The sequence below is a fragment of the Xenopus laevis genome, chromosome 1S, assembly GCF_017654675.1.
Source record: "Xenopus laevis strain J_2021 chromosome 1S, Xenopus_laevis_v10.1, whole genome shotgun sequence".
NCBI classification, from domain to species: Eukaryota; Metazoa; Chordata; class Amphibia; order Anura; family Pipidae; genus Xenopus; species Xenopus laevis.
Genome location: NC_054372.1, coordinates 42,799,617 through 42,824,354, shown reverse-complemented (window position 1 = coordinate 42,824,354; position 24,738 = coordinate 42,799,617). Strand labels below are relative to the sequence as shown.

General features: G+C 39.7%; 1 protein-coding gene across 1 annotated transcript in view; it reads right to left on the bottom strand.

Annotated features, from left to right (window-relative positions):
- Positions 1–24,738, bottom strand: part of pdgfc.S (platelet derived growth factor C S homeolog) — a 189,156-nt gene that overhangs the window by 54,531 nt on the left and 109,887 nt on the right. Inside the window, exon 3 of the mRNA XM_018243245.2 lies at positions 16,068–16,263. Within this exon, the coding sequence (XP_018098734.1) occupies positions 16,068–16,263 (196 nt within the window). The remainder of the gene's footprint in view (positions 1–16,067; positions 16,264–24,738) is intronic.

Here is a 24,738-nt window from a genome sequence, read left to right as displayed (position 1 = left end):
CATATGATTCATGTACGAGGGGGAGGCCTTAAAATTGGTGGGTTAAAAGTAACTAGTACATACAGTATACAGTGTGCAACAGACTCTTCACTGGATGTGAGCTTCTATTTTATAAGAATGCATACGCCTATGTGCAGATATCTTGACTTTGCATGTGTGTGTGTTTTCCAAATTCAAAGTGCATAACAAAAGTTGCATTACACTGTAGTAAAGTAAATTAGAACAACACAGAAAGATATCTGCTATTATCTACTACATTCCTTTTATACATTACCAGTCAATTTCCTTTCTCAGGAACCTCATTTCAGTTAATTGGCGTCAGCTTACCCGTTCTCTATTTAAATAAAATGACATTTGGTGTGACCCACTTGTGTGCAGGGCAGATTGAGTTACTTCTAGATCCTCATGTTGGTTTATTTTTGGAACATTGCTAAATTTAGCCTTCCTTTTCATCATGCTTCTTCTCAGCTATCAACTAGAAGTAAGCATCATACTACAGGACGTGTTCTCAGGGCTAAGGTCTAAATGGTATCAAACTCTTTAACTGTTATTGAGAAATGAAGGGAACATACTGTACAAAGGTTCTTGGCAAATGACCACTGTCAGAGGGTCATTGGAGTAGTAGTTCACCAAATGCTCAATAGCGACACATCTGAAATCCCCTCTGTAATCAACTCAGTGATAATAGTTTATGTTTAGAGATTACTGTCTTTTCCAGTATCTATAAAATGCAAATAAAAATATATCAAAAGAAACACTGCTTTTTGTGTCTGTGGGACAGTGGCAGGTACAACTGGTACTAGCATAAACTTCTGTGGGGCATTGTAAGATACAAGTCCCATGCAGAGACTAGTTAAATATGTGATTGACAAAATCTCCTACAATGGATCTTTTAAAAGACATCAGAGCCACTATATTTGTGTGTCATTGTGCACAAGTTACGGTACAACAGAAGAAGGAGCAACACTAAAAGAATGCAGGAAGTGTTGGGATAGTAGGAAGTTATGGTGCTCCAAGAGTCAGGTACCCCTGCACTATATATATATAAATCTTTCCTTCGATGACGGCACTCCAAATACAATCAAGCTTAGACAGTCAATTCAATTTATATAGGTTTATTTTGGTAGGTCCACCAAAATAAACCTATATAAATTGAATTGACTGTCTAAGCTTGATTGTATTTGGAGTGCCGTCATCGAAGGAAAGATTTGCATATTTAACAGACTGGCACCCAGCCTTTGGATCCTTTTTGGTTGTGCGTTCCTGTTCATTTGGTATATATATATATATATATATATATATATATATCTATGCAGTTACATTGGTTATTTACTGCTATATATGCAATCACAAGGCCTGCGCTGAAGATCATAATGCAAGTTTCTTGACATTAACAATGAATTTCTCTCATTTCTTCAATGTCGCTATGTTCTTGAATTTCTTTTATGTAAATTTGCCTTTCACTCGTCTTTCAGTTCCTTAAATTATTCCCAGGAAAATATAAGACATATCCAAGTTTATAGCATATTCTCTTAAAATGCAACATTATTTAAGTATTTGGAACAAATTTCATAAAGTTTATTACATTCTCTGTTAAACATTACATTTTTTTTTAAATGAAAGGCTTGTTTAAGAAATTTTCTTAATTGCAATTTTTTAATGATATGTATAAACCTAGTTTATTTTGAAACAGCGTCCTGCCCTTTAATATAGCCTGCACTGCTCATCCTAATTAATATCATATAAAAACAAATTATAGCAGATAGCTCTCTTCAGTCAATTAACACAATGCCTTGCACGCTCTATTATCAGACACATAAAGAAAGAAAGTTGGCAAGGCATTGTGGAAAACTGAGTCTTTGCTAAAGATGTTGTTCAGGGGTGAACTTTAAAGAGATACTGACATCAGAAAATAACCTTTTTTTATATATATATCACAACATTATCTTTGAATGCTATTCATAATTTTGCCATAAAAGTATTTGCCTGATGCTTTTACATTACCTTTCTTACCCCCATGTTCCTCTATGAGGGGGCTGCCATATTTGTGCAGCAGTAGTCCGTTAGCATTAGAAACTCTAACTGACAGGTTAAGAAGGGACAGTCGTGTTGGCAAAACAGTCAGGTTTAGGAACTTCAAGTGACAATTACTTACAAAAGCAGAACTATCAATGAATAACAATCATTATGACCTATAGGTAACTTTTAGGGGCCCATTCACTAAGTTCAAGTGAAGGAATAGAAGAAAAAATACTTTGAATTTGGAAGTGTTTTTATGGCTACTTCGACCATCGAATGGACTACTTCGACCATCGAATGGGCTACTTCGACTTTCGACTACGACTTCGAATCGAACGATTCAAACTAAAAATCGTTCGACTATTCGACCATTCGATAGTCGAAGTACTGTCTCTTTAAGAAAAATCTTCGACCCCCTAGTTTGCCATCTAAAAACTACAGAAGTCAATGTTAGCCTATGGGAAAGGTCCCCATAGGCTTGGCTATCTTTTTTTGGTCGAAGGATAATCCTTCGATCGATGGATTAAAATCCTTCGATCGAACGAATTGCGCAAAATCCTTCGACTTCGATATTCGAAGTCGAAGGATTTTAATTCGCCAGTCGAATATTGAGGGTTAATTAACTTTTAGTACCTAATAAAATCTTCTTCGAATGAAAACGCAACATGCAGCATTCGCATCCGACAGTCATGTCATGTCAGATGCACGTTGTGACAACTTCTGACATCCTAGGGATGGCAGTTCTTTTTTTAATTCCATTTTAGCTACAGCAGCCGAGAAATTTGTTCTTGGGAATGGCATAGCCACAACTACAAAATACATTTTCCCCCTTAAGGACACTACCATATCGGGAGACTTCCATATTGTGATGAATTTTTTTTCCTGAATTTTGAAATTTGCAGCAGTTACAGTATCTTCAAACCCATGTTTAGTTGTGTGATTAAACAATAAATTAGTTATATATGAGCAAAACAATGCAGTATGCACTGACACAACATTTTAAAAATATCTTGATATTGTTCTGTTATTCTACGTGTGATTGCCTGGGCTACATGAAGCTAAAGTCATTATATCCTTGGATACCAGGTTTTGTACACTATTTTTATCCAAAAAAGATTCATCCCGATTCATCCCCCTATAAGTATCTATGGTCTTGAGATGGTAAATCCAATATGCCTCTCTTTCCAATATTTTATTCTCTATGTTTATCTATAATTTGGAAGACCATTTTGCTCTTATTTCCATGTCTATGCCCCAAATGTTTGGCTATAGCAGATCTCTGGTGACACCTCTCTATAAACTGCCTGCACAGTGGGCCATTTTACCCACACACTGTGCCCCACACTCACAGGTGGCCAGATACACCACCCTCTTTTACAAGTAATTGAAGTACTGTTTATTATCATAACTCCTGCTTATATAAATACAAAGGTCCCACTGAACAACACTATAAATGTGTGTGGCTAAAATTGCTTAAAGGGAATAAGCATCTTGGTCTGCGAGCAAGAGCTATTTTAATCTAGAATTTATCAAAAAAAAAGCAGGCTGACAAAACAAGATTATGTAATCCCCAAATAATGATCATGTAATTACCAGTACAAACTTCTTATTACCTCAGTAATTCATCAAATCTGATTACAAGTACTGCAGTTACGATTCTGGCTCAGATTCACCAATCTTGGTAAAGTTGATAAGAGTTATAGTCAAACCCTGTTGTTATTAGCACTGGTAAACACCAATAAAACACAATAATACTGCACTTTGCTGTAATCAAACAACAAAGTAAGGGAGGATGGCAGAACACCAAGAATTACCAAAGGCAGCTGCCAATGTGTTGTGTCATACTTAAGCTTTCAGCTTTTGAAAAGGAATGTGGGCTATGCACACGCATCATCAATAGACATTTTTGCAACCTCTGATAAAGAAGAATAATCTGTGCCATGGAATTGAGTTACTCTGAGTTATTCTTTATCAGGCATATCTATATTTTTTGAGCAAAGTGTGGATTGTTGTAGTGTCCTGGGCCCTGAGAAGCTGCCAGTTCATTCCAATCTTACAAATTTGGCCATTTTACATATCTAAAAATAATATGGACATGGAGTGCACTGGAATCTGCTGAGCAAATCTGCCAGCAAATCTCTAACTCTATAAGTCATTGTAACTGCATCTTTCAGACCGTTTGCTTAAGAACAGAAGGGAAGACAATATCCTGCCCTCTCGTCCTTGCGTGTAATAAGGGTGGGTTGGTCAGAAAGGGGTTGAGGGATTCATTTGTCATAGCTTGGGGGCATGCAGGAGGCTGCCCTTGTGGGTATATATAAAGTGGGTCATTCCTATATAGAAAGTTGTTAATAATACTATAATTATTATAATTACTTGTATCAATGTCAGTATAAATGTACATTTGTTGATTGCCATTTAAAAGTAAGGATATTTTTAGAAACTGAATAGTTTAATATTATGAAAATATTGAAGAATTAACAATTAAAAATGCCTTAACATTTTTATTAACTTAATAAGACGAATACACCAAAGGCTTTCTAAGCAGTAAATAGTACCTAGAGAAATAAACATAAGACATTGTCATTCCAAGATTTAGTCCAGGGATAATAACCCAAACCCCTTTTTGCAGAACAAAGCTTCATGTCTGCAGGATGATATATAACATCCGACTCTATGATTGCTGTTGACAAGTTACTCTTTATCCCCATTAATAATGGTGGTTGTGCATACAGCTATATCTTAAAAGTAAGGAGATCTCTGCATTAAATGCTGAAAACTTAACAAGAAGCCACAATTTTGACCCAGTGACAACAGTTGTTTTTCCCATACAAGAACCTGCAAATGTAAACCTAATGGCTTTGGAACTCTGGTGCTTGAATTTTACTACTGTTGGTTCTATAATTTATGGCACGTTATATTTATTATTTATATGGCACATTATAAATGAAATACTTCTCTTTCACTCTGGAGCACAGTGTCTTGTGTTTTTTTGTTAATTAAGCTATATAAATCCATGATGATGCAATATTTTTTTGGCTCTCTTGTAAAATGGTTTTAGTAGTAGTAGTAGTAGTAGTAGTAGTAGTAGTAGTAGTAGTAGTAGTAGTAGTAGTAGTAGTAGTAGTAGTAGCAGTTGTAACTTTGGATCCCATACCTTACAGCTACAGTGTATAAAACTTTAGATGGTGAGTATACTCAAAATAAATCTACCAATAAAATTCTTGAATGAGATCTGAAAACTTTTTGGGGCTAGGTCTAGTAGCACATTACAATGAACAAAATGATTTGAACCTGCCAACATTATCTGTCTTATTGCTGTGTATACAGCTTTGGTGTGCTTCCAACAGTGGGAGATACATGGCTAGTCAAAGGAAAATAACCAAGCAAGGGTCAAGAAGAGGCAGGCGTATATGCTCCTGAATGGGGAATTGCAGGCTCCTGGTCTGGGGTGGCAAGAAAGTTAGTAACAGATGGTCAGTGTCAGACTGGCACACTTTTTTTTGGCCTATTTCATGGCCATTCCTTATTTCCTTAACAAAGAGGCTAAATAGATGGAATAATATGTTACAGTATGTAGGAGAATATAGGTTGAGCGAGGAGAGGAACAAAATAGTACTGAGTGGGCCCCTGGTCTAAAGTTTTTTTGTGGGCCCCTGGTCTTAGGTACAGAGTCATCTCACCAAGCATCACATAGTGGAAAAGAACATCAGCCTTCAACATGAGAGTCAGGGTTATAAACCATCCTATACACATACGTGTGACAAAGGAACAGCCTTACAACACCATGGAGGGGTGTATGAAATGTACTGATTACATTTTAATGTACTACTTAACATTCAATAAAGATGTTTTATTGGTTTTTCATGTACTCATTTAAAATTCTATCAACTGTCTACTTTATCTTAAAAAAATGTTACAAGATGACAGATGTTGCATGATGCTATACAATATCTTTCTGAGCAACTGAAAAACCCATAGACGTGGATGGCATGGTTTTATCCATTCCAGCACCATAGTATGATTAGCATGCTTTTCCAACCACAAAAATCTTGTGGGTTCGTTTTTTCTTATACTGGTTGCCTGTGTCTATTTTTATCAAGCCAAAGATGTTGTATTTGTTTTGTACTGCTTATATAGTAGATTTATTCCATCCTATTTGGTTCTACATAGGTTCCTTGAAACATAATAAAGCAGAAACAGTAGAGTGTGCTCTAACATTGTTCAGTATTTTGCAGCACAGGTACAATTTTACCTGCCTAGTTAACCCATATGCATTATTTGTAATGGTGACTAAGATTACAATTAGCCATTTCCCATAAGTGCCAGTGTGTTGGGGGTTTCCTTAATTGAGAAGGATCTAGGGGTTTCGTAGATAACAAGTTGTCTAATGCCAGGCTGTGGCATTTGGTGGCTACTAAAGCAAATAAAGTACTGTCTTAAAAGGGCCTTAACTCAAGGACAAAAACATAATTTTGCCTCTTTATAGGTTCTGGTAAGGCCTCACCTGGAGTATGCAGTGCAGTTTTGGGCTCCAGTTCTTAAGAGGGATATAAATGAGCTGTAAAGAGTGCAGAGACTAAGTGCAACTAAACTGGTTAGGGGAATGGAAGACTTAAATAAACATAAATAGACTGTCAAGGTTGGGGTTGTTTTCTCTGGAAAATTACATGATAACACTTTACAAGTACATTAGAGGACATTATACACAAATAGTAATGGGACCTTTTTTCTCATAAAGAGGATCACCGTACCAGAGGTCAGTGTAGCCAGGAGCACCTTCAATAAGGTCACCTTTAAAATGATATTATATATGCATATATATATATATATAGATATTATTATGTGCATATATATATATATATATATATGACCAGACTGTAAAACAGCCAAATAAGACTATAACTTGCCCCTTTAATACATTTGCCTTGAATTGGTGTTCCCTTTGAGGGAGTGGGTGTGGATGTTTTTGTTCCTTTGGAACCTTTTGTAAAAGGTAAGTATTCCAAGAGCAAGAAGCATTGCCTTTAAGAACAGCTACTGCTAAACAATTTGCTTCCAAACAGTTTGAGCTGTTCTGGATGAGGCTCCCTGTGGAGCTAGAATGTTAAAACTCCTGTAGGAGGTAATGGTGCTCTTACTGTAAGTGTACAGCCTCTAAAAACCTCAGTATATCACCAAGTAAGTAAAAAAAAAAAGGGCAATAATTACTTAAATATATATTCCAATTTGGTAAGATTCTTTAATATGCCACTTAATATGATTTAAACTATCTGTTGCTTAAGTATTCATTTTGGGGGTATAGTTTTCATTTAAGGTACAACACAGGCCTGGAAAGGCTAATCAAAATGCAAATTTTCCTTTGCCGATAAGGTTTGGAGAGTTGGGCTTCAGCTGTTGGAAGAAAGGGCCTCCAGTAAACAGAGGTGGCATATAGCAGAGTCAAGTGCTGCAGACTATATAGCAGGGCTTGATTAATAGTGATGGGCGAATTTATTCGCCAGGCGCGAATTCGCAGTGAATTTGCGCATTTCGCCGCCAGTGAATAAATCCGCAAAATGCCCGTGAAAATTCGCGGGAAAAATTTGCCTGCGTCAAAATTCGCAAATTTTTCGGTGAAGTGAAATGGCACAAATTCGCCCATCACTATTGATTAACCTTAGCTGGCTGATTGGTAAGCAGTCATTTTGACTAGAGAGACTGAAAGTGAGGTCTGTGAATTGAACATGCAGAAGTCTCTGTGCCGGTACACAAAGGTCTGTAAACGTACAGAGTTGTCATCTGGGATAAAAGCCAATTGTGTAAGACTTTTCACTGACAAAATGAAATATAATAATGTGGTAGCTTTCCACAGAACAAAATTTGTACTCATGTACTGAAGACTGTGGTCTTTAGTGTGTCCAACTTGTGTTCAAATACAAGTTAATCTCTTTTTAATGCCTTAACAATCACCTCCTAACCCTAATGCATGTAGCAGGCATTAACATTTCATAGAGATCTGTAAGGAAAATGACTATAGGAACCTCCAGATACAAAAGGTGCTTGTACCCACCATACTGCCTCTGAGAAGGATACTTTGCGCTACTCCCTAACAAATATGCTTATTGCATATTTACAACAGAAGCTGTTCCCATAACATGAGGAGAGATTCACCTTGACTAAGCAATAAAACATAGCAGCATGTAGAAACAGCAGTGGAATAATTTCACAATTGCAAGAATAAAACCACCATGAGTGAAAATACAAATGACCTAAACCTATCCGGGAATCTGAAATTCTACAAAAGCAATATGTTCATTTGAAATGTAATTATTTTCTGGCAAAGGAGAGAAGGCAGATTTCACAGCTTAAGTGAGCAATAGCTCTTGCCTCTATTGGCCTTGTAATGTGTAGCTAAATGAAAAGAAACAGATGTGAGAGCTTATGTGAACCGAGCATTTGTTTATCTTTATTTCTTAACTGTGAATGATGTAGATTTTCCTTTCTGACAATATTAAGTTATATATAAGTGGAACCTGCCACCATTAGGGATGTAGCGAACGTCGGAAAAAAAGTTCGCGAACATATTCGCGAACTTGCGCAAAAATGCGAGCGGTTCGCGAACGGTTCGCGAACCCCATAGACTTCAATGGGAAGGCGAACTTTAACATCTAGAAAAGACATTTCTGGCCAGAAAAATGATTTTAAAGTTGTTTAAAGGGTGCAACGACCTGGACAGTGGCATGCCAGAGGGGGATCAAGGGCAAAAATGTATCTGAAAAATCTGCCTGTGTGTGCTTGGAAGAGATAGTGTAGGGGGAGAGCTGTTAGTGATTTCAGGGACAGATGATAGTAAGTTTGCTGGCTAGTAATCTGCTTGATACTGCTCTGTATTGGAGGGACAGAAGTCTGCAGGGATTTGAGGGACATTTTAGCTTAGGTAGCTTTGCTGGCTAGTAATCTACTGTTCTCTTTAAACAACTGCCATACGTTGACCTTGTAGGCATTGTTTGCCCAGTTTTTTTGGACGCAGCCACTGAAGCACAGTTGCCAGAAAAAATATGCCATATAAATGCTGAAAATAGTCATTTTTCGCCATACGTTGACCTTGTAGACATTGTTTGCCCAGTTTTTTTGGACGCAGCCACTGAAGCACAGTTGCCAGAAAAAATATGCCATATAAATGCTGAAAATAGTAATTTTTCGCCATACGTTGACCTTGTAGACATTGTTTGCCCAGTTTTTTTGGTTGCAGCCACTGAAGCACAGTTGCCAGAAAAAATATGCCACATAAATGCTGAAAATAGTCATTTTTTGCCATATACGTTGAGTCAACGTATGGCAAAAAATGACTATTTTCAGCATTTATATGGCATATTTTTTCTGGCCTCTGTGCTTCAGTGGCTGTGGCCAAAAAAACTGGGCAAACAATGCCTACAAGGTCAACGTCGTTGACCTTGTAGGCATTGTTTGCCCAGTTTTTTTGGCCACAGCCACTGAAGCACAGAGGCCAGAAAAAATATGCCATATAAATGCTGAAAATAGTCATTTTTTTGGTCGCAGCCACTGAAGCACAGTTGCCAGAAAAATTATGCCATATAAATGCTGAAAATATAAATTTTTTTGGTTGCAGCCACTGAAGCACAGAGGCCAGAAAAATTATGCCATATAAATGCAGAAAATATGCATTTTTTTGGTCGCAGCCACTGAAGCACAGTTGACAGAAAAATTATGCCATATAAATGCTGAAAATATAAATTTTTTTGGTTGCAGCCACTGAAGCACAGAGGCCAGAAAAATTATGCCATATAAATGCAGAAAATATGCATTTTTTTGGTCGCAGCCACTGAAGCACAGTTGCCAGAAAAATTATGCCATATAAATGCTGAAAATAGTAATTTTTTTGGTTGCAGCCACTGAAGCACAGAGGCCAGAAAAATTATGCCATATAAATGCTGAAAATATGCATTTGTTTGGTCGCAGCCACTGAAGCACAGTTGCCAGAAAAATTATGCCATATAAATGCTGAAAATATAAATTTTTTTGGTTGCAGCCACTGAAGCACAGAGGCCAGAAAAATTATGCCATATAAATGCAGAAAATATGCATTTTTTTGGTCGCAGCCACTGAAGCACAGTTGACAGAAAAATTATGCCATATAAATGCTGAAAATATAAATTTTTTTGGTTGCAGCCACTGAAGCACAGAGGCCAGAAAAATTATGCCATATAAATGCAGAAAATATGCATTTTTTTGGTCGCAGCCACTGAAGCACAGTTGCCAGAAAAATTATGCCATATAAATGCTGAAAATAGTAATTTTTTTGGTTGCAGCCACTGAAGCACAGAGGCCAGAAAAATTATGCCATATAAATGCTGAAAATATGCATTTGTTTGGTCGCAGCCACTGAAGCACAGTTGACAGAAAAATTATGCCATATAAATGCTGAAAATATAAATTTTTTGGTTGCAGCCACTGAAGCACAGAGGCCAGAAAAATTATGTCATATAAATGCAGAAAATAGGCATTTTTTTGGTCGCAGCCACTGAAGCACAGAGGCCAGAAAAAATTAAACCAGTAGGGTTTGCACCCTAGTTTGTAACGGTGGCGGAGGGAGGAGGAGGACGCTAAAGGACAGCTGTGTGTGGAGTCATGAGGCTTGAAGAGAAGGACAGCTGCATAGAAGTCAGAACAAGTCTTCCGGCGTGCAGTAACCCTCCGAGATCCACCCCTCATTCATTTTAATAAAGGTCAGGTAATCGACACTTTTGTGACCTAGGCGAGTTCTCTTCTCAGTTACAATCCCTCCTGCTGCACTGAAGGTCCTTTCTGAGAGCACACTTGAGGCTGGGCAAGACAAGAGGTTCATGGCAAATTGTGACAGCTCTGGCCACAGATCAAGCCTGCGCACCCAGTAGTCCAGGGGTTCATCGCTCCTCAGAGTGTCGATATCTGCAGTTAATGCCAGGTAGTCCGCTACCTGCCGGTCGAGGCGTTCTTTGAGGGTGGATCCAGAAGGGTTGTGGCGCTGCCTTGGACAGAAAAACATTTGCATGTCTGACGTTACAGACTGGCCAAAGGGCTTTGTCCTTGCAGGTGTGCTCGTGGCAGGATTACTGGCACCTCTGCCCCTGGAATGTTGATGAGTTCCTGAAGTGACATCACCCTTAAAAGCATTGTACAACATGTTTTGCAGGCTGGTTTGTAAATGCCGCATCTTTTCGGACTTGTGGTATGTTGGTAACATTTCTGACACTTTATGCTTGTACCGAGGGTCTAGTAGCGTTGCGACCCAGTACAGGTCCTTCTCCTTAAGCCTCTTGATACGGGGGTCCTTCAACAGGCATGACAGCATGAAAGACCCCATTCTCACAAGGTTGGATGCAGAGCTATCCATCTCCGCTTCCTCATTATCAAGGACTGCATCATCCACGGTCTCCTCCCCCCAGCCACGTACAAGACCAGGGGTCCCCAAAAGGTCACCACTAGCCCCCTGGGAAGCCTGCTCCTGTTGGTCCTCCTCCTCCTCCTCCACAAAGCCACCTTCCTCCTCTGACTCCACTTCTGGCACCTCTCCCTGCGTTGCAGCAGGTGCCTGGGTTCGTTCTGGTGATTCCGACCAGAAATCGTGCGCTTCCAGCTCCTCGTCACGCTGGTCTACAGCCTCATCTGTCACTCGTCGCACGGCACGCTCCAGGAAGAAAGCGAAGGGTATTAGGTCGCTGATGGTGCCTTCGGTGCGACTGACCATATTTGTCACCTCTTCAAAAGGTCGCATGAGCCTGCAGGCATCGCGCATAAGCACCCAGTAACGGGGGAAAAAAATCCCCAGCTGTGCAGATCCAGTCCTACCACCCAGTTCAAAAAGGTACTCGTTGACGGCCCTTTGTTGTTGCAGCAGACGTTCCAACATAAGGAGCGTTGAATTCCAGCGAGTCTGGCTGTCAGAAATCAAACGCCTGACTGGCATGTTGTAGCGCTGCTGAATGTCAGCAAGGCGTGCCATGGCTGTGTAGGAACGTCTGAAATGGGCCGACACCTTTCTGGACTGGGTGAGAACGTCCTGGAATCCTGGGTACTTGGAGACAAAACGTTGGACTATTAAATTTAACACATGTGCCATGCAGGGCACATGTGTTAAATTGCCTAGTCTCAACGCTGCCAACAGATTGCTTCCATTGTCACACACCACTTTTCCGATCTGCAGTTGGTGTGGGGTCAGCCACCGATCGGCCTGTGACTGCAGAGATGACAGGAGTACAGATCCGGTATGGTTTTTGCTTTCCAGGCACGTCATCCCCAAGACAGCGTGACAACGGCGTACCTGGCACGTCGAATAGCCTAGGGGGAGCTGGGGGTGCACAGGGGTGGAGGAGGAGAAGGAGGACCCAGCAGCAGAGTAAGAAGAAGAAGAAGACGAGGTAGAGAGCGATGGAGGAGTAGAGGTGGTGGCAGAACCGCGTGCAATCCGTGGCGGTGACACCAACTCCACTGTTGTTGTTGAGCTACCCATTCCCTGCTTCCCAGCCATTACCAAGTTCACCCAGTGGGCAGTGTAGGTGACATACCTGCCCTGACCATGCTTGGAGGACCATGCGTCAGTAGTCATATGGACCTTTGGCCCAACACTAAGTGACAGAGATGCGGTAACTTGGCTCTGCACATGTTGGTACAGGTGTGGTATTCCCTTTTTAGAAAAAAAATTGCGGCTGGGTACCTTCCACTGCGGTGTCCCAATTGCTACAAATTTGCGGAAGGCCTCAGCTGGTATGGTAAAAGCTGGCGGGCTAAGAGTGCAGACAAGCCAGCTGTCAGACGCCGGGCAAGGGGGTGACAGTCAGACATTGGCTTCTTACGCTCAAACATGGCCTTCACAGAAACTTGGCTGGTGGCAGATGACTGGGAATGGGAACAGGTGGTCAAGGTGGAAGGCGGAGTGGAGGGTGGTTCAGACGGGTCAAGGAGAGCAGAGGTAGAGCAGTAAGATGCTGGACCAGAAGGAGTGTGGCTTTTAGTTTGCCTGTTGCCTTTGAGGTGTTGCTCCCAAAGTGCTTTGTGCTTGCCGCTCATGTGCCTTCGCATAGAAGTTGTACCTATGTGGCTGTTGGGCTTACCAAGGCTCAGTTTCTGACTGCACTCATTGCAAATTACAATGCTTTTGTCAGAGGCACACACATTAAAAAAATCCCACACTGCTGACTTTTTGGAAGTGTGCGATCTGGCGGTAACAGTAGAAGTTGGCGGAGTTGGCGGTATTGGCGGCAATGGCGGGTGCGTTGGCCGGCTGAACACAGGTGCCGATACATGTTGTTGCCCTACTGATCCCTGCGGGCTGTCCTCCCTGCTTCTTCTAAGTCTTATTCTCCTACTGCCTCTCTGACTCTCCGTCTCTCCATCTGAACTACCCTCCTCTTGCTCTCTTCTACTAGGCACCCACAAAACATCAATCTCCTCATCATCATTCTCCTCAGATGCATCAATTTCTTCTGACACATCACAGAAGGAAGCAGCAGCGGGGACCTCCTCCTCATCACTCATTATGTCCATCTCTATCGTGTTCTCTGCCAGAATTAAATCTGGTGTAAGGTCCTCATCTCCTTCATCTTCTTCTGGCAATAATGGTTGCGCATTACTCAGTTCAAGAAACTCATTGGAAAATAACTCCTCTGACCCCAGTGAAGAAGGGGCACCGGTGGTGGAGGAAGTGTTACGTGGGGTGGCCATAGCAGTGGAGGATGAGGAGGATGTTGTGGTAAAGTTAGAAACGGTAGAGGATGGGGTGTGCTGTGTAAGCCAGTCAACTACCTCTTCAGCATTTTGGGAGTTCAGGGTCATTGGCTTTTTAAAACTGGGCAATTTGCTAGGGCCACAGGATTGCATAGCAGCACGGCCCCTAGCACGGCCTCTGCGTGGCGGCCTGCCTTTGCCTGGCATTATTTTTAAAAAAACAACAACAACAACAAAAACTCAGTTGGTTTTTCTGGAAACGATAATACACACAGCTAGATGGCGGGTTGAAGAAAACACTGTGCAAATAATGCCTACAAAGTCAACGTATACACTACTACAGCGGTGGATACGGATTACGTAAAATATATGAATGCTGCTTGAAAAAAAGTAACTCAAGTGGTTTTTCTAGAGACGATAATATTATCAATATTTAGACAAAATGTGAACAAGGTCACACAGCTCGATGGCGGGTTGAAGAAAACAGTGTGCAAATAATGCCTACAAGGCCAACGTATACACTACTACAGCGGTGGATACGGATTACGTAAAATATATGAATGCTGCTTGAAAAAAGTGACTCCGGTGTTTTTTCTGGAGACGGTAATATTATGGATATTTAGACAGAATGGGAACAAGGTCACACAGCTCGATGGCGGGTTGAAGAAAACAGTGTGCAAATAATGCCTACAAGGCCAACGTATACACTACTACAGCGGTGGATACGGATTACGTAAAATATATGAATGCTGCTTGAAAAAAGTGACTCCGGTGTTTTTTCTGGAGACGGTAATATTATGGATATTTAGACAGAATGGGAACAAGGTCACACAGCTCGATGGCGGGTTGAAGAAAACAGTGTGCAAATAATGCCTACAAGGCCAACGTATACACTACTACAGCGGTGGATACGGATTACGTAAAATATATGAATGCTGCTTGAAAAAAGTGACTCCGGTGTTTTTTCTGGAGACGGTAATATTATGGATATTTAGACAGAATGGGAACAAGGTCACACAGCTCGATGGCGGGTTGAAGAAAACAGTGTGCAAATAATGCCTACAAGGCCAACGTATACACTACTACAGCGGTGGATACGGATTACGTAAAATATATTATGGCTGCTTGAAAAAAGTGACTCCGGTGTTTTTTCTGGAGACGGTAATATTATGGATATTTAGACAGAATGTGAACAAGGTCACACAGCTCGATGGCGGGTTGAAGAAAACAGTGTGCAAATAATGCCTACAGGGCAAATAATGCCTAAAAGGTCAACTTATACACTACTACAGCGGTAGTAAAATAAAAAAAAGTAAAATAAAAAAAAAATGAATATTAAAAAAAAAAATTAAAGTTGGTGCTGCTGAACTACTAGGAGCAGCAGATTAGCACACCAGTCCCACTCCCCAACACTGCTAGACTAATAGCACTGGGCTCTTATAGTAGTAGTAGTAGTAGTAGTAGTAAAACAACAAAAAAATAAATAAAAGCAGTCCTTACAAGGACTACTGTTATTGCAGCAGTCAGCAGATGAGATCAGAAGCAGGACAGCTGCCCACTGCAGCTACATACAGAGCACTGCAGTAGAAGGTAGATTACTAGCCAGCAAAGCTACCTAAGCTAAAATGTCCCTCAAACCCCTGCAGACTTCTGTCCCTCCAATAACAGAGCAGTATCAAAACGATTACTAGCCAGCAAACTTTCAACTGTCCCTGAAATCACTAACAGGCAGCAGCTCTCTCCCTACACTATCTCTTCAGCACACACAGGCAGAGTGAAAAAACGCTGCAGGGCTTCGGTTTTTATAGGGAAGGGGAGTGGTCCAGGGGAGAGCTTCCTGATTGGCTGCCATGTACCTGCTGGTCTGGGGTGAGAGGGCAAAAAAAAGCGCCAACAATGGCGAACCCAAAATGACGAACGTCGCGCGACGTTCGCGAACTTCCGGCGAGCGCGAACACCCGATGTTCGCGCGAACAAGTTCGCCGGCGAACAGTTCGCGACATCTCTAGCCACCATACTGCAGTACAGTCAGGGCAGGAACTAGGGGTAGGCCGAATAGGCACCTGCCTAGGGTGCAACGATGTGGGGTTGCTGGGCAGATACCCGTTCAAAAGTCTTCTGCCTACACTTAGTCCAGGTGTTCACTTCCCTGCTGCTCTCCCCTCCACTCTTTCTCTCGTCACCCCCTCCTACCTCCCTCCCCTGCCCCTTAGTTACTCTCCCCTCCCTTCTCATGACGAATGCAGACACAGGGAGGTAGCCAACGAGGGTGCCTAGGGCGCCCTGTTGTCTTGGCCTGGCCCTGAGTACAATAATAGTGGAATGATAACATTTTCACTTACTTGCATACATCATTTTCAGGGTCTTCCAGCCCAAATTTTTCATCAAAGGTCAGTTGTATCCTTAAATGTTCTTCCTTTGCTACCAGTCTCCATACCAGCACTGTGCTGCGAGGGTAAGAGTGAGGGAACCTAGGGCTGTGAATACTTCCATTGAATGAAACCAAAACAATCTTCTCATGTTGTGGGTCTTGTACTCCTGTAACAAAGTAATGCAATAACCAGGGCATTAAAACATTAGTAGTTAGAGAATAATTTATATTGCAATGTGACTTTTTCATTGTAGTCCTTTTAGTTATTTTAACAATAATTTTTTTTTGTAATGAACATAAACTCTGAACTGCTCTTTGTTCCCTGTTTTGGCATTTCTATTTTTATTCAGTATTTAGAAATTTCTGACTTATTTACCATTGATTTCACAAAATAAATTAGCAATGTGCTACCTATTGCTATCCTTGACTATGGTATTGCAATTAGGACAACTATAGAATGATCTAATGTTAAAGGTTCTACTGCTAAACATTTTTGGAGTATGACTTAAATAAGGCAAAGAATAGGGCAGCTCCTATTTATTTTAAGAATGCACCAAATCCCTGATTCAGTTCAGATTCGTTCGAATCGAAGAGCTTGGGTGAACTGAATCCTAATCCTATATAATAGTAAAAATTTGCTGTGCGCCTGAAAACTCCAGCACCAATGAGGGTTTCAATTTGGTTTGGTAGTTGGTGAATCCATTCCCAAGATTCTCCCGAACCCCTGACTACAGTGTTCGGTGCTTCCCTAATTTATTTAAATAGGTTACATTTTCCAGTGTGCAATGGGTTTCGCCAAAACAGTATAATAATTCTGGTTTAAAGTTTCATTTTCTACCTACTTACGTCTTTCTGCAGCAGCTCTGGCGGGGTCACTGAATTTATACAATAGTTGCTAATAGATGCTGCTGATAAATATATCAACTAATGTAGTAAATTGTAACTGTCAAGGTTCTGCGCCTGGACAACTAAACTGAAATCCCAGTGGCAGGAACATTAAACTTTGCACTTACATTTTGGAAAAACAGTAGAAAATAAAAAATGAAAAGCATTTGAAAAAAAGTCTTTATTTCTGGTGAACAATCTAAAAACAACTCAACTGAAAGAAGTGCTTGGAAGGTGAACAACCCCTTTAACGGCATAGATATTTAACAGAAAAATCCTGAAAAATTAGCACAGGACTGAATCGATCTCATTGTGGCTGTACATGTGCTTCACAAATTGTGGTGTTTATGGTAGAAATGGCATTTGGAAAACCTGATTAGTAATTTCATTAGTTTGAAAAGGTGTAACTAGTGATGGGGGAATTTATTTGCCAGGAGCAAATTCACAGCGAATTTGCAAGTTTCGCCGCCGGCGCATAAATTTGCTAATTTGCCGCAAAAATTTGCAGCGTCAAAGTTTTTTCCTGTCACTGGGATTTCAGTCTGGCAGTTTAGTAGTCAAGGCGCAGAATCTGAACAGTTACAATTTACTACATTAGTTGATATTTATCAGCAGGATCTTTGGGATATTAGCAACTATTGTATAAATTCAGTGATCGATCACCGCCGCGAAATTTGTGGCGAATCGAAACGGGACCAATTCGCCCATCACTTGGGGGCAAATTTACTTATGGTGGAATATCGAGGGTTTAATATTCGACTGTCAAAGTTAAATCCTTCGACTTTGAATATCGAAGTCAAAGGATTTAGCTCCATTCGTTCGAACGAACGAACGAAAAATCGTTCGATTGAATGATTAAATCCTTCGAATCGTTCAATTCGATTTTTGTTTGACCAAAAAAAGATAGCTAAGCCTATGGGGACCTTCCCCATAGGCTAACATCGACTTCGGTACTAGGAGGTCGAACTTTTTTTTAAAGAGACAGTACTTCTACTATCAAATGGTCGAATAGTCGAACGATTTTTAATTCGAATCGTTGATTCAAAGTCGAAGTCGAAGGTCGAAGTAGCCAATTCGATGGTCAAAGTAGCCAAAAAAATACTTTCGAAATTCGAAGTATTTTTTATTCTATTCCTTCACTCGAACTAAGTAAATGGGCCCCCTAGGTGTAACCTCTTCTAGGCTAGGCTAGACCTTGTCCGGCTAGGAAACAGGCAGAGCACCAGTTACATTTGAGTCTCTCTCCACAGGATGGGCATTTGCTCCATGACAGGGTGAATGAATTGTGTTGGGCAATAACACTAAAGTCAATTGGCGTAAATTTTTTTTTAAGATGCAGTGCACAGTTTGGAAAACTCTAGAATGTGCCTGCACAATATATTTTCACCCCTTTCATTTCTTAGGACTGAAAACTGCTTATTTTAAAGAATGACCGAAATTAAAGGGCCAGGTGGCATCACAACCAAAAATAAGAGAGTAACAAGCTATTTAGGAATTGTGGGTGGTGACTTTCAATGTTTTTCTTATATGTTCCTATATACATACATTTATGTGTTCATTTATACATATATAGATTTTGAAACCATGGTTTAAAAGCACAGATACAACAATTAATTCAGAACTAAAACAGACTGTTTCAATATTGGTAGACCTTATTATAAGACCAATGTATAAATGTATTTTCCCTATGAAAGCAGCAGTTCTATATGTATTGATGGGCAATTAAATGGGCTCATATTGTATATTGCCAAAAATGTGAATTATTTAGTCGGTATCAAGCAAAGTTTATTAATGTATAGTCACTTAGTAAAAACAGTTTTGCATCCAATACAGATGTCTAGATTCTATTAAAGTAAAACAGTAATAAAAGTGAAGGTGATGTCATGACTTTTACTTTGAAAGCCAACAAACACCACATTACTGAATATTAATGCAAAACTGTATTTTATCAATGATCCTAAATTACTTGCTAATCCTTCTGAACTTTTATCAATGAGACCATCACAATATTTTATAACTGCAACCAAATAAAACACTTTTATATGTTTGTCCATTTATGGGCAATGACTGTACGAGATTAAACTGGCAAAGAATATTTATTTTATGATGTTTCCATCCAACAAAAATGTTCCCAAAGAACAGTTAAAAAAAAACCCTGAAACTCTAAATATGTTTGTCTGAAGGTCATCTCAAGGTAAGAAAAACGAGGAAAGGTGTTTTGTCTATTTCCTCTATTACACACTCTCTGAAGTCCTGAAATAGAATTGAATATATCAGTCATGTTCGAGCAGCTCAGGCAACGAGTAGACCAGACACAGCAAAAATAAATTAATGCTATTCAGTTTTAAAGATATAGAATGGGTGCTTTAGAGGTTAAACTAGTCTATAAAATGTGACAGTTAAGTATGAATGACACTGTTAATGAGTAAGGCAAGCAAATATTGCTATACAATCTTATAAAAAGGCATCAAAGCCCTTACTGAACACATTGCTAGAACTATATACATATATGTGTCTGTTTTAAACAGACAAATAACTGGAATAATCATGAAAGGTGTCAAACTAAAGTACCAAACACCTTTTGCAGATTTGAAGGAAAGCAAGGAGTCAAGACTAATGTCCCAACAGGTGATGTGTAGTAGTGAAAATAAAACATGCAGAATCATCAACTTACAGTATATTTGCTAGACAATAGGAACTGCCCTAAGTATGGCACTTCTACCTGACTATTGCTTTAAAAGGCAGCTGGCCATGTTTGTGGAAATGTGTCAAATAGCGATGAGTGAATCTGTCTCATTTCACTCATTTCTTATGGTGACTTTTTTTGTCTTGGGACAATTTTGACATGGAGAATTTTTCCGCAGCCAAATTTTGCCACAGTTTCATGAAAAAATTTGTAGGTGTCAAAGTCCAGAATTTTGCTCATCACTAGTGCCATACTGTAGGCACATAAAGATACAATGGAGCTGGTATGGGCGGAAAGAGGGCATGACTGCAAGGTAAACGGGGGGAGAGAAAGGCAGGAAGTACAGTTTAGGAAGTGGTAATGGAAAAGGCAGGCTAGGGGGCTGGGGGCATATATATATGGAAAAGTGCAGGAGAGGGTACTTCCTTTTTCCTACCTAGAGGCAGCACACAGGAGGAGCAAGCCCACCCTACCCTCCCATGTTTTTTCAAGGCTACGCGAAAGTTTATGGTAAGTATGCAGGAAGTAGTTTATGGGTTTAAAAAGTAGAATAGGTAACGGAAGGGTGTAGTTTATGTCGCAGCAGTTGGCGGTGGTCCTTGGAAAAAACAGAGAGTTAAAAGAGGAACTATTATGAGTTACGGAAAAAGGAGGAATACTGGATAACTGGTCAGCTCGGGCATGGGGTCGACTGGTGGTAAAAAAGGAAAAATACCATTGAGTCGGTGTACTGTGGCTGATGGGTAAAACAAAATTCATGAGGGGTGCAGTGGTACGGCGGTACAATGCACAGGACAGTAATCCCAGAACCATCTGCCGTAGGGATTAGGAAATAGTTTGGGTTACGAAATAATATGTAATTTTATGGATGTTCAAAATTGCATATCTGTTGTAAATGATTAATAATTATTATTGATTATTGCTGTTCAATGTTTGAGAAAAAAATTAATAAAGAAGCTGCGGCCATTATTATCCAACAGAGAAAGCGGGTGTTATCTTCTTTTGAGAAGGAGGTTCTGGATGAAGGTCGCAACACTAAGTGAAGGTGATCGGTAAGTAAAGGGTCCCCTATCTCCACCCAAATTTTCTCTCCTCTCCAGACCTTTAACAGTCCTGTAAATGTCCCAGTATTAACCAACAGGTGATAATTGCCTATACATACTGCACTGTAGTGATGCTTTTCCTGGTAAAAGTTCAAGCAACAAGAAGCTGGAAAATCTATTGGTGCCTTAAGATAGGGTCCTTGCAAAAGGCTGGAACTTACAGCCCTCCAGGTGTTATTCAGCAATTCATGTCCCTAATAAGTCTTTTTGTATTACACTGAAGCAAGTTGGGGTTTCTTCCTTTTTACCTACAGTATACATATTTCTTAACAAACACAGAAATCTGCTCATCAAAATATATTTATTAAGGTATTTTCACAAAAGTGAATCCCAAACACATTGTGTTCCCAAGCCTGCAATTTGTCAGGCTCTCTTCTGCCTCCAAACAAAATGACAGTTTCAAAATAAATCTCTGTTTTACATCAAAAATCAAAATATTGGTGGAAAAAAGCAGAAAAATAATATAGCGTAGTATTCTTAATTAGTTTGCCACCAAACAATGTTAGCATCACTCAACTCGGTGCACCCCAAAGATTGTCTTTTACTGTGGTGAAAGGTGAGAAATAACACATCAAACATTGTGCTTATTATGGGTGATGTGAGAGAATGGGGTACAATTGATACCCACACTATAATCCACGGTGGTTCTGGTTGTCTATTATACTCACAGACAACAGGTGATTAGTGGCATGTATCAAGTATGGATATTCCATCACAAGTCCCAACAATTCCTTTCTCCTTCGTGGGTAATAAAAAATGACATGTGTAGAAGCGTTTACTATCTTTTAATAAATAAGTAAAAATACACCCACAAACATATAGTATGAATCCACATTAAAATCTGCATTAAAATCAATAAGGGCAGCTTCAAAGCGATTGTTGTCTCTCTTGCGCCTCTCCAGAGTTCACTGCGCATGTCTCCGCTCCCCAGCAGCACACTTCTGCACTTCCTCTTCATCACTGACGCATTTCGCCGTTAAGGCTTTGGAAGAATATTATATATTATTTTTCTGTTTTTTCCCCTCAAATATTACAGCAGTTTCTATTAAGGTGTTTAGTCATGATATATCTAGTATCTAGTAGAGTATACTCCAACTGGACTTGCTGAGTTTTCTTGAAAACATGACACCCTCATCTGAACAGCTCCTTCAGTTCAGCTTGGTGTGATCCTGTCAGGACAATATCATCAGACAGGTGTCAAGTTTTTCAATTAACATGACTGGAAGTGGCACTGAACGTTGCAAGTCCCCTCCTCTGTCTAGGGATGGTTGTTCCTGTTTGGCATAAACTACCTCTTTAACACCAATTTCAAACCATCTATATTTGTGGTCCAAAATATGAACACTGCAGTCCTCAAAGGAGTGTCCCTTTTCCTTTAGATCTTGAATACATATGTTTTCAAAACTCCTTTGAGATGCTTGCATTCCTTGTCTTTGGACCCAGTTTGGTCTTGTAACCGCCATTTATATTTCAGAGGGTAACATAAATCATACTGCAAATACTGAAGTATGAGCGGGTTTTTTTCTATACTTCAATATTTATGTTTCCTCCCTTTGATGTAGTCTCATCTTCTCTTGTGAATATAATGTTCTTGCCCACTGAGTATATGTGTTCAGTTAAGGCTGGAATCTTTCGACCCACATGCCATCTACATATCAGATCGGATGACTCAGTGCTGCTCCTCTTTCCTCTCTTGTCTACTTCCTCTATATAAAGGCTCACTATCATGGAGGACAAATCCATGCTACAGTCATGTTTTTGTCTATAAAAAAACATCCTTATACTTGAAGAACCTGGTGTTAAAACATTAGTTCAGCAATGAACAAACTTGCTCTGGGAAATAACAACACATCATAGTTGCAGTAAGCCATACTAAGTGGGAAGGAAGGAGCATGGTTATCATAATGTGTCTTTATTTATAGTGTCCTGACATGAAAACCTGAATGTTTCTAAAAATCCTGAAACATCCCAAGTATGCTTGGCACTTTTCATATTTTGTACTATTTAAATTATTTAATCTTTCAAGGCAACCTTTGACTGGGATATCAATCCATAAATGTACTATTCTAACTAAGCATTTGCTTTTAACTTTCTTCCCTCTAATCATAAGGGTTGACCTCTTATACAAAGCACTTTCCAACCATTTTAATATAGTACATAGAGAGTAAATATTTCTGCATAGTATTTGTTTTATTCACTCTTGTATGAATTGTTTTTTTTCCCCATTTCAGGTTGTAAACAAAGTGATTGGGCAATGGACAGGAAAATAAAAGCTTTCGTCAGAAGCAAAAAATGATCTTATTTAGAGATTAACATTCCTATACAGTGCACTGCATATATGTATATATAGGAAGCAAACTAGGAGCAATACTAGGAGCAAATACAAAAAAATCCTGCTGTGTGTCATTGTGAAGCAGAACCAGCTGAACAGCGCTATAGACAGCTGCTACCAAAACCATTAAGTGTCCCGTGCAGCTGTGCTAACTATTCACTGCAGCTGTTGCTACACTTTTCTTCTTCCTCCAGAAGGCATAACTACTGTTCCATTGCAGTGTTATCATTGCTAAGAGTGATTCCTTTTCTTGTACAGCTCATTGCTTAATTATCTTGTATCTGTCATCACTGACTAGAGTTACAGGTATGGGATCCGTTATTTGGAAACCAGTTATCCTGAAAGCTCTGAATTATGGGAAACCATCTCCCATGGACTCCAATTCAATCAAATAATTCCTATTTTTAATAATTATTTCCTTTTGTTCTAAAATAATAAAACATTTCCTTGAAGTTGATATGAACTACGATTAAATGAATCCTTATGGGGGAAAAACAATCCTCTTGAGTTTAATTCATGTTTGAATGATGTTTGGTAGACATAAGGTATGCAGATAGAAATTATGGAAAGATCCCTTATACAGAAAACACCAGGTCCAGGGCATTATGAATAACAGGTCAGATGTCTGTATTACAATAAAATAGATAAATGCAGTAAAAGCATAGGAGCGCTAAGTCAATTTAAAACACTGGTGCCTCTTTTATGACAAGTTTCTAAATTCCACTGACTTTATTCACTTGCATGTAACATGGGCTTTTCTCTCATTTCAGTAGTGTGGCCCTAGTGTTATAACATTGTTCACTGGTATTGTACCTGCTTTTTAATAATGATAATTAAAAGACTTATTCTCTGATAGAGATCTGTGATCTGACGGCCTTTGCTATTATCCAGGGGGTGCAATAAAACTTCTAAAATCATATCAAACACACACAAGGTTGGATTTGTAATGTTAAACCTAAATGTAGTTAGGAAATGTATCTGGATATACAGTAAGTTGAGAAACAATTAGTGATGGGCGAATTGGGGGCGAAAAATTCACGAAAAATCTTGAAATCGGAAAGTTCCCGAAAAAAAATCGTGAAATTCAGACGTTTTCCACTCAAAAATTGTGAAATGTAAAGGTTTTCACCAAAAAATTGCGAAATTTGAAGGATTTCACTCAAAAATTGTGAAATGTGAAGGTTTTCACAAAAAAATCGTGAACATCTGACATTTTCATGAAAAATCGGAAATTGGCGCCGGCAAATTTTCGCGGGAGATTCGCAAATTTATTCGATGGCGGCGAAACGTGGGAATTCGCCGCAAATTCATGCCAGGCGAATTTATTCGCCCATCACTACAAATAATAGCTGCCGCTTCTTTAGCTTTCACCCCTGTTATTCTACCATGGAATGCCCTTTGGTTGCAGGAGATAGGACTGTACTGCAAGAAGCAGGCTTATTTGAAGGCCTGTATAATATGGACAGGGGAATGCCTTGTGGTATGCATAACATTTACATTATAATGGTGGCCTTTCACCACCTTCTGAGTTCCACCATCACCATGCAAACTGAGAGCAATGGCTGATGGTTTCTAATTTATTGTGGCATATAATCCCTTTAGGAAGTTTCCACACTATATGAGTAAATGTCATGGG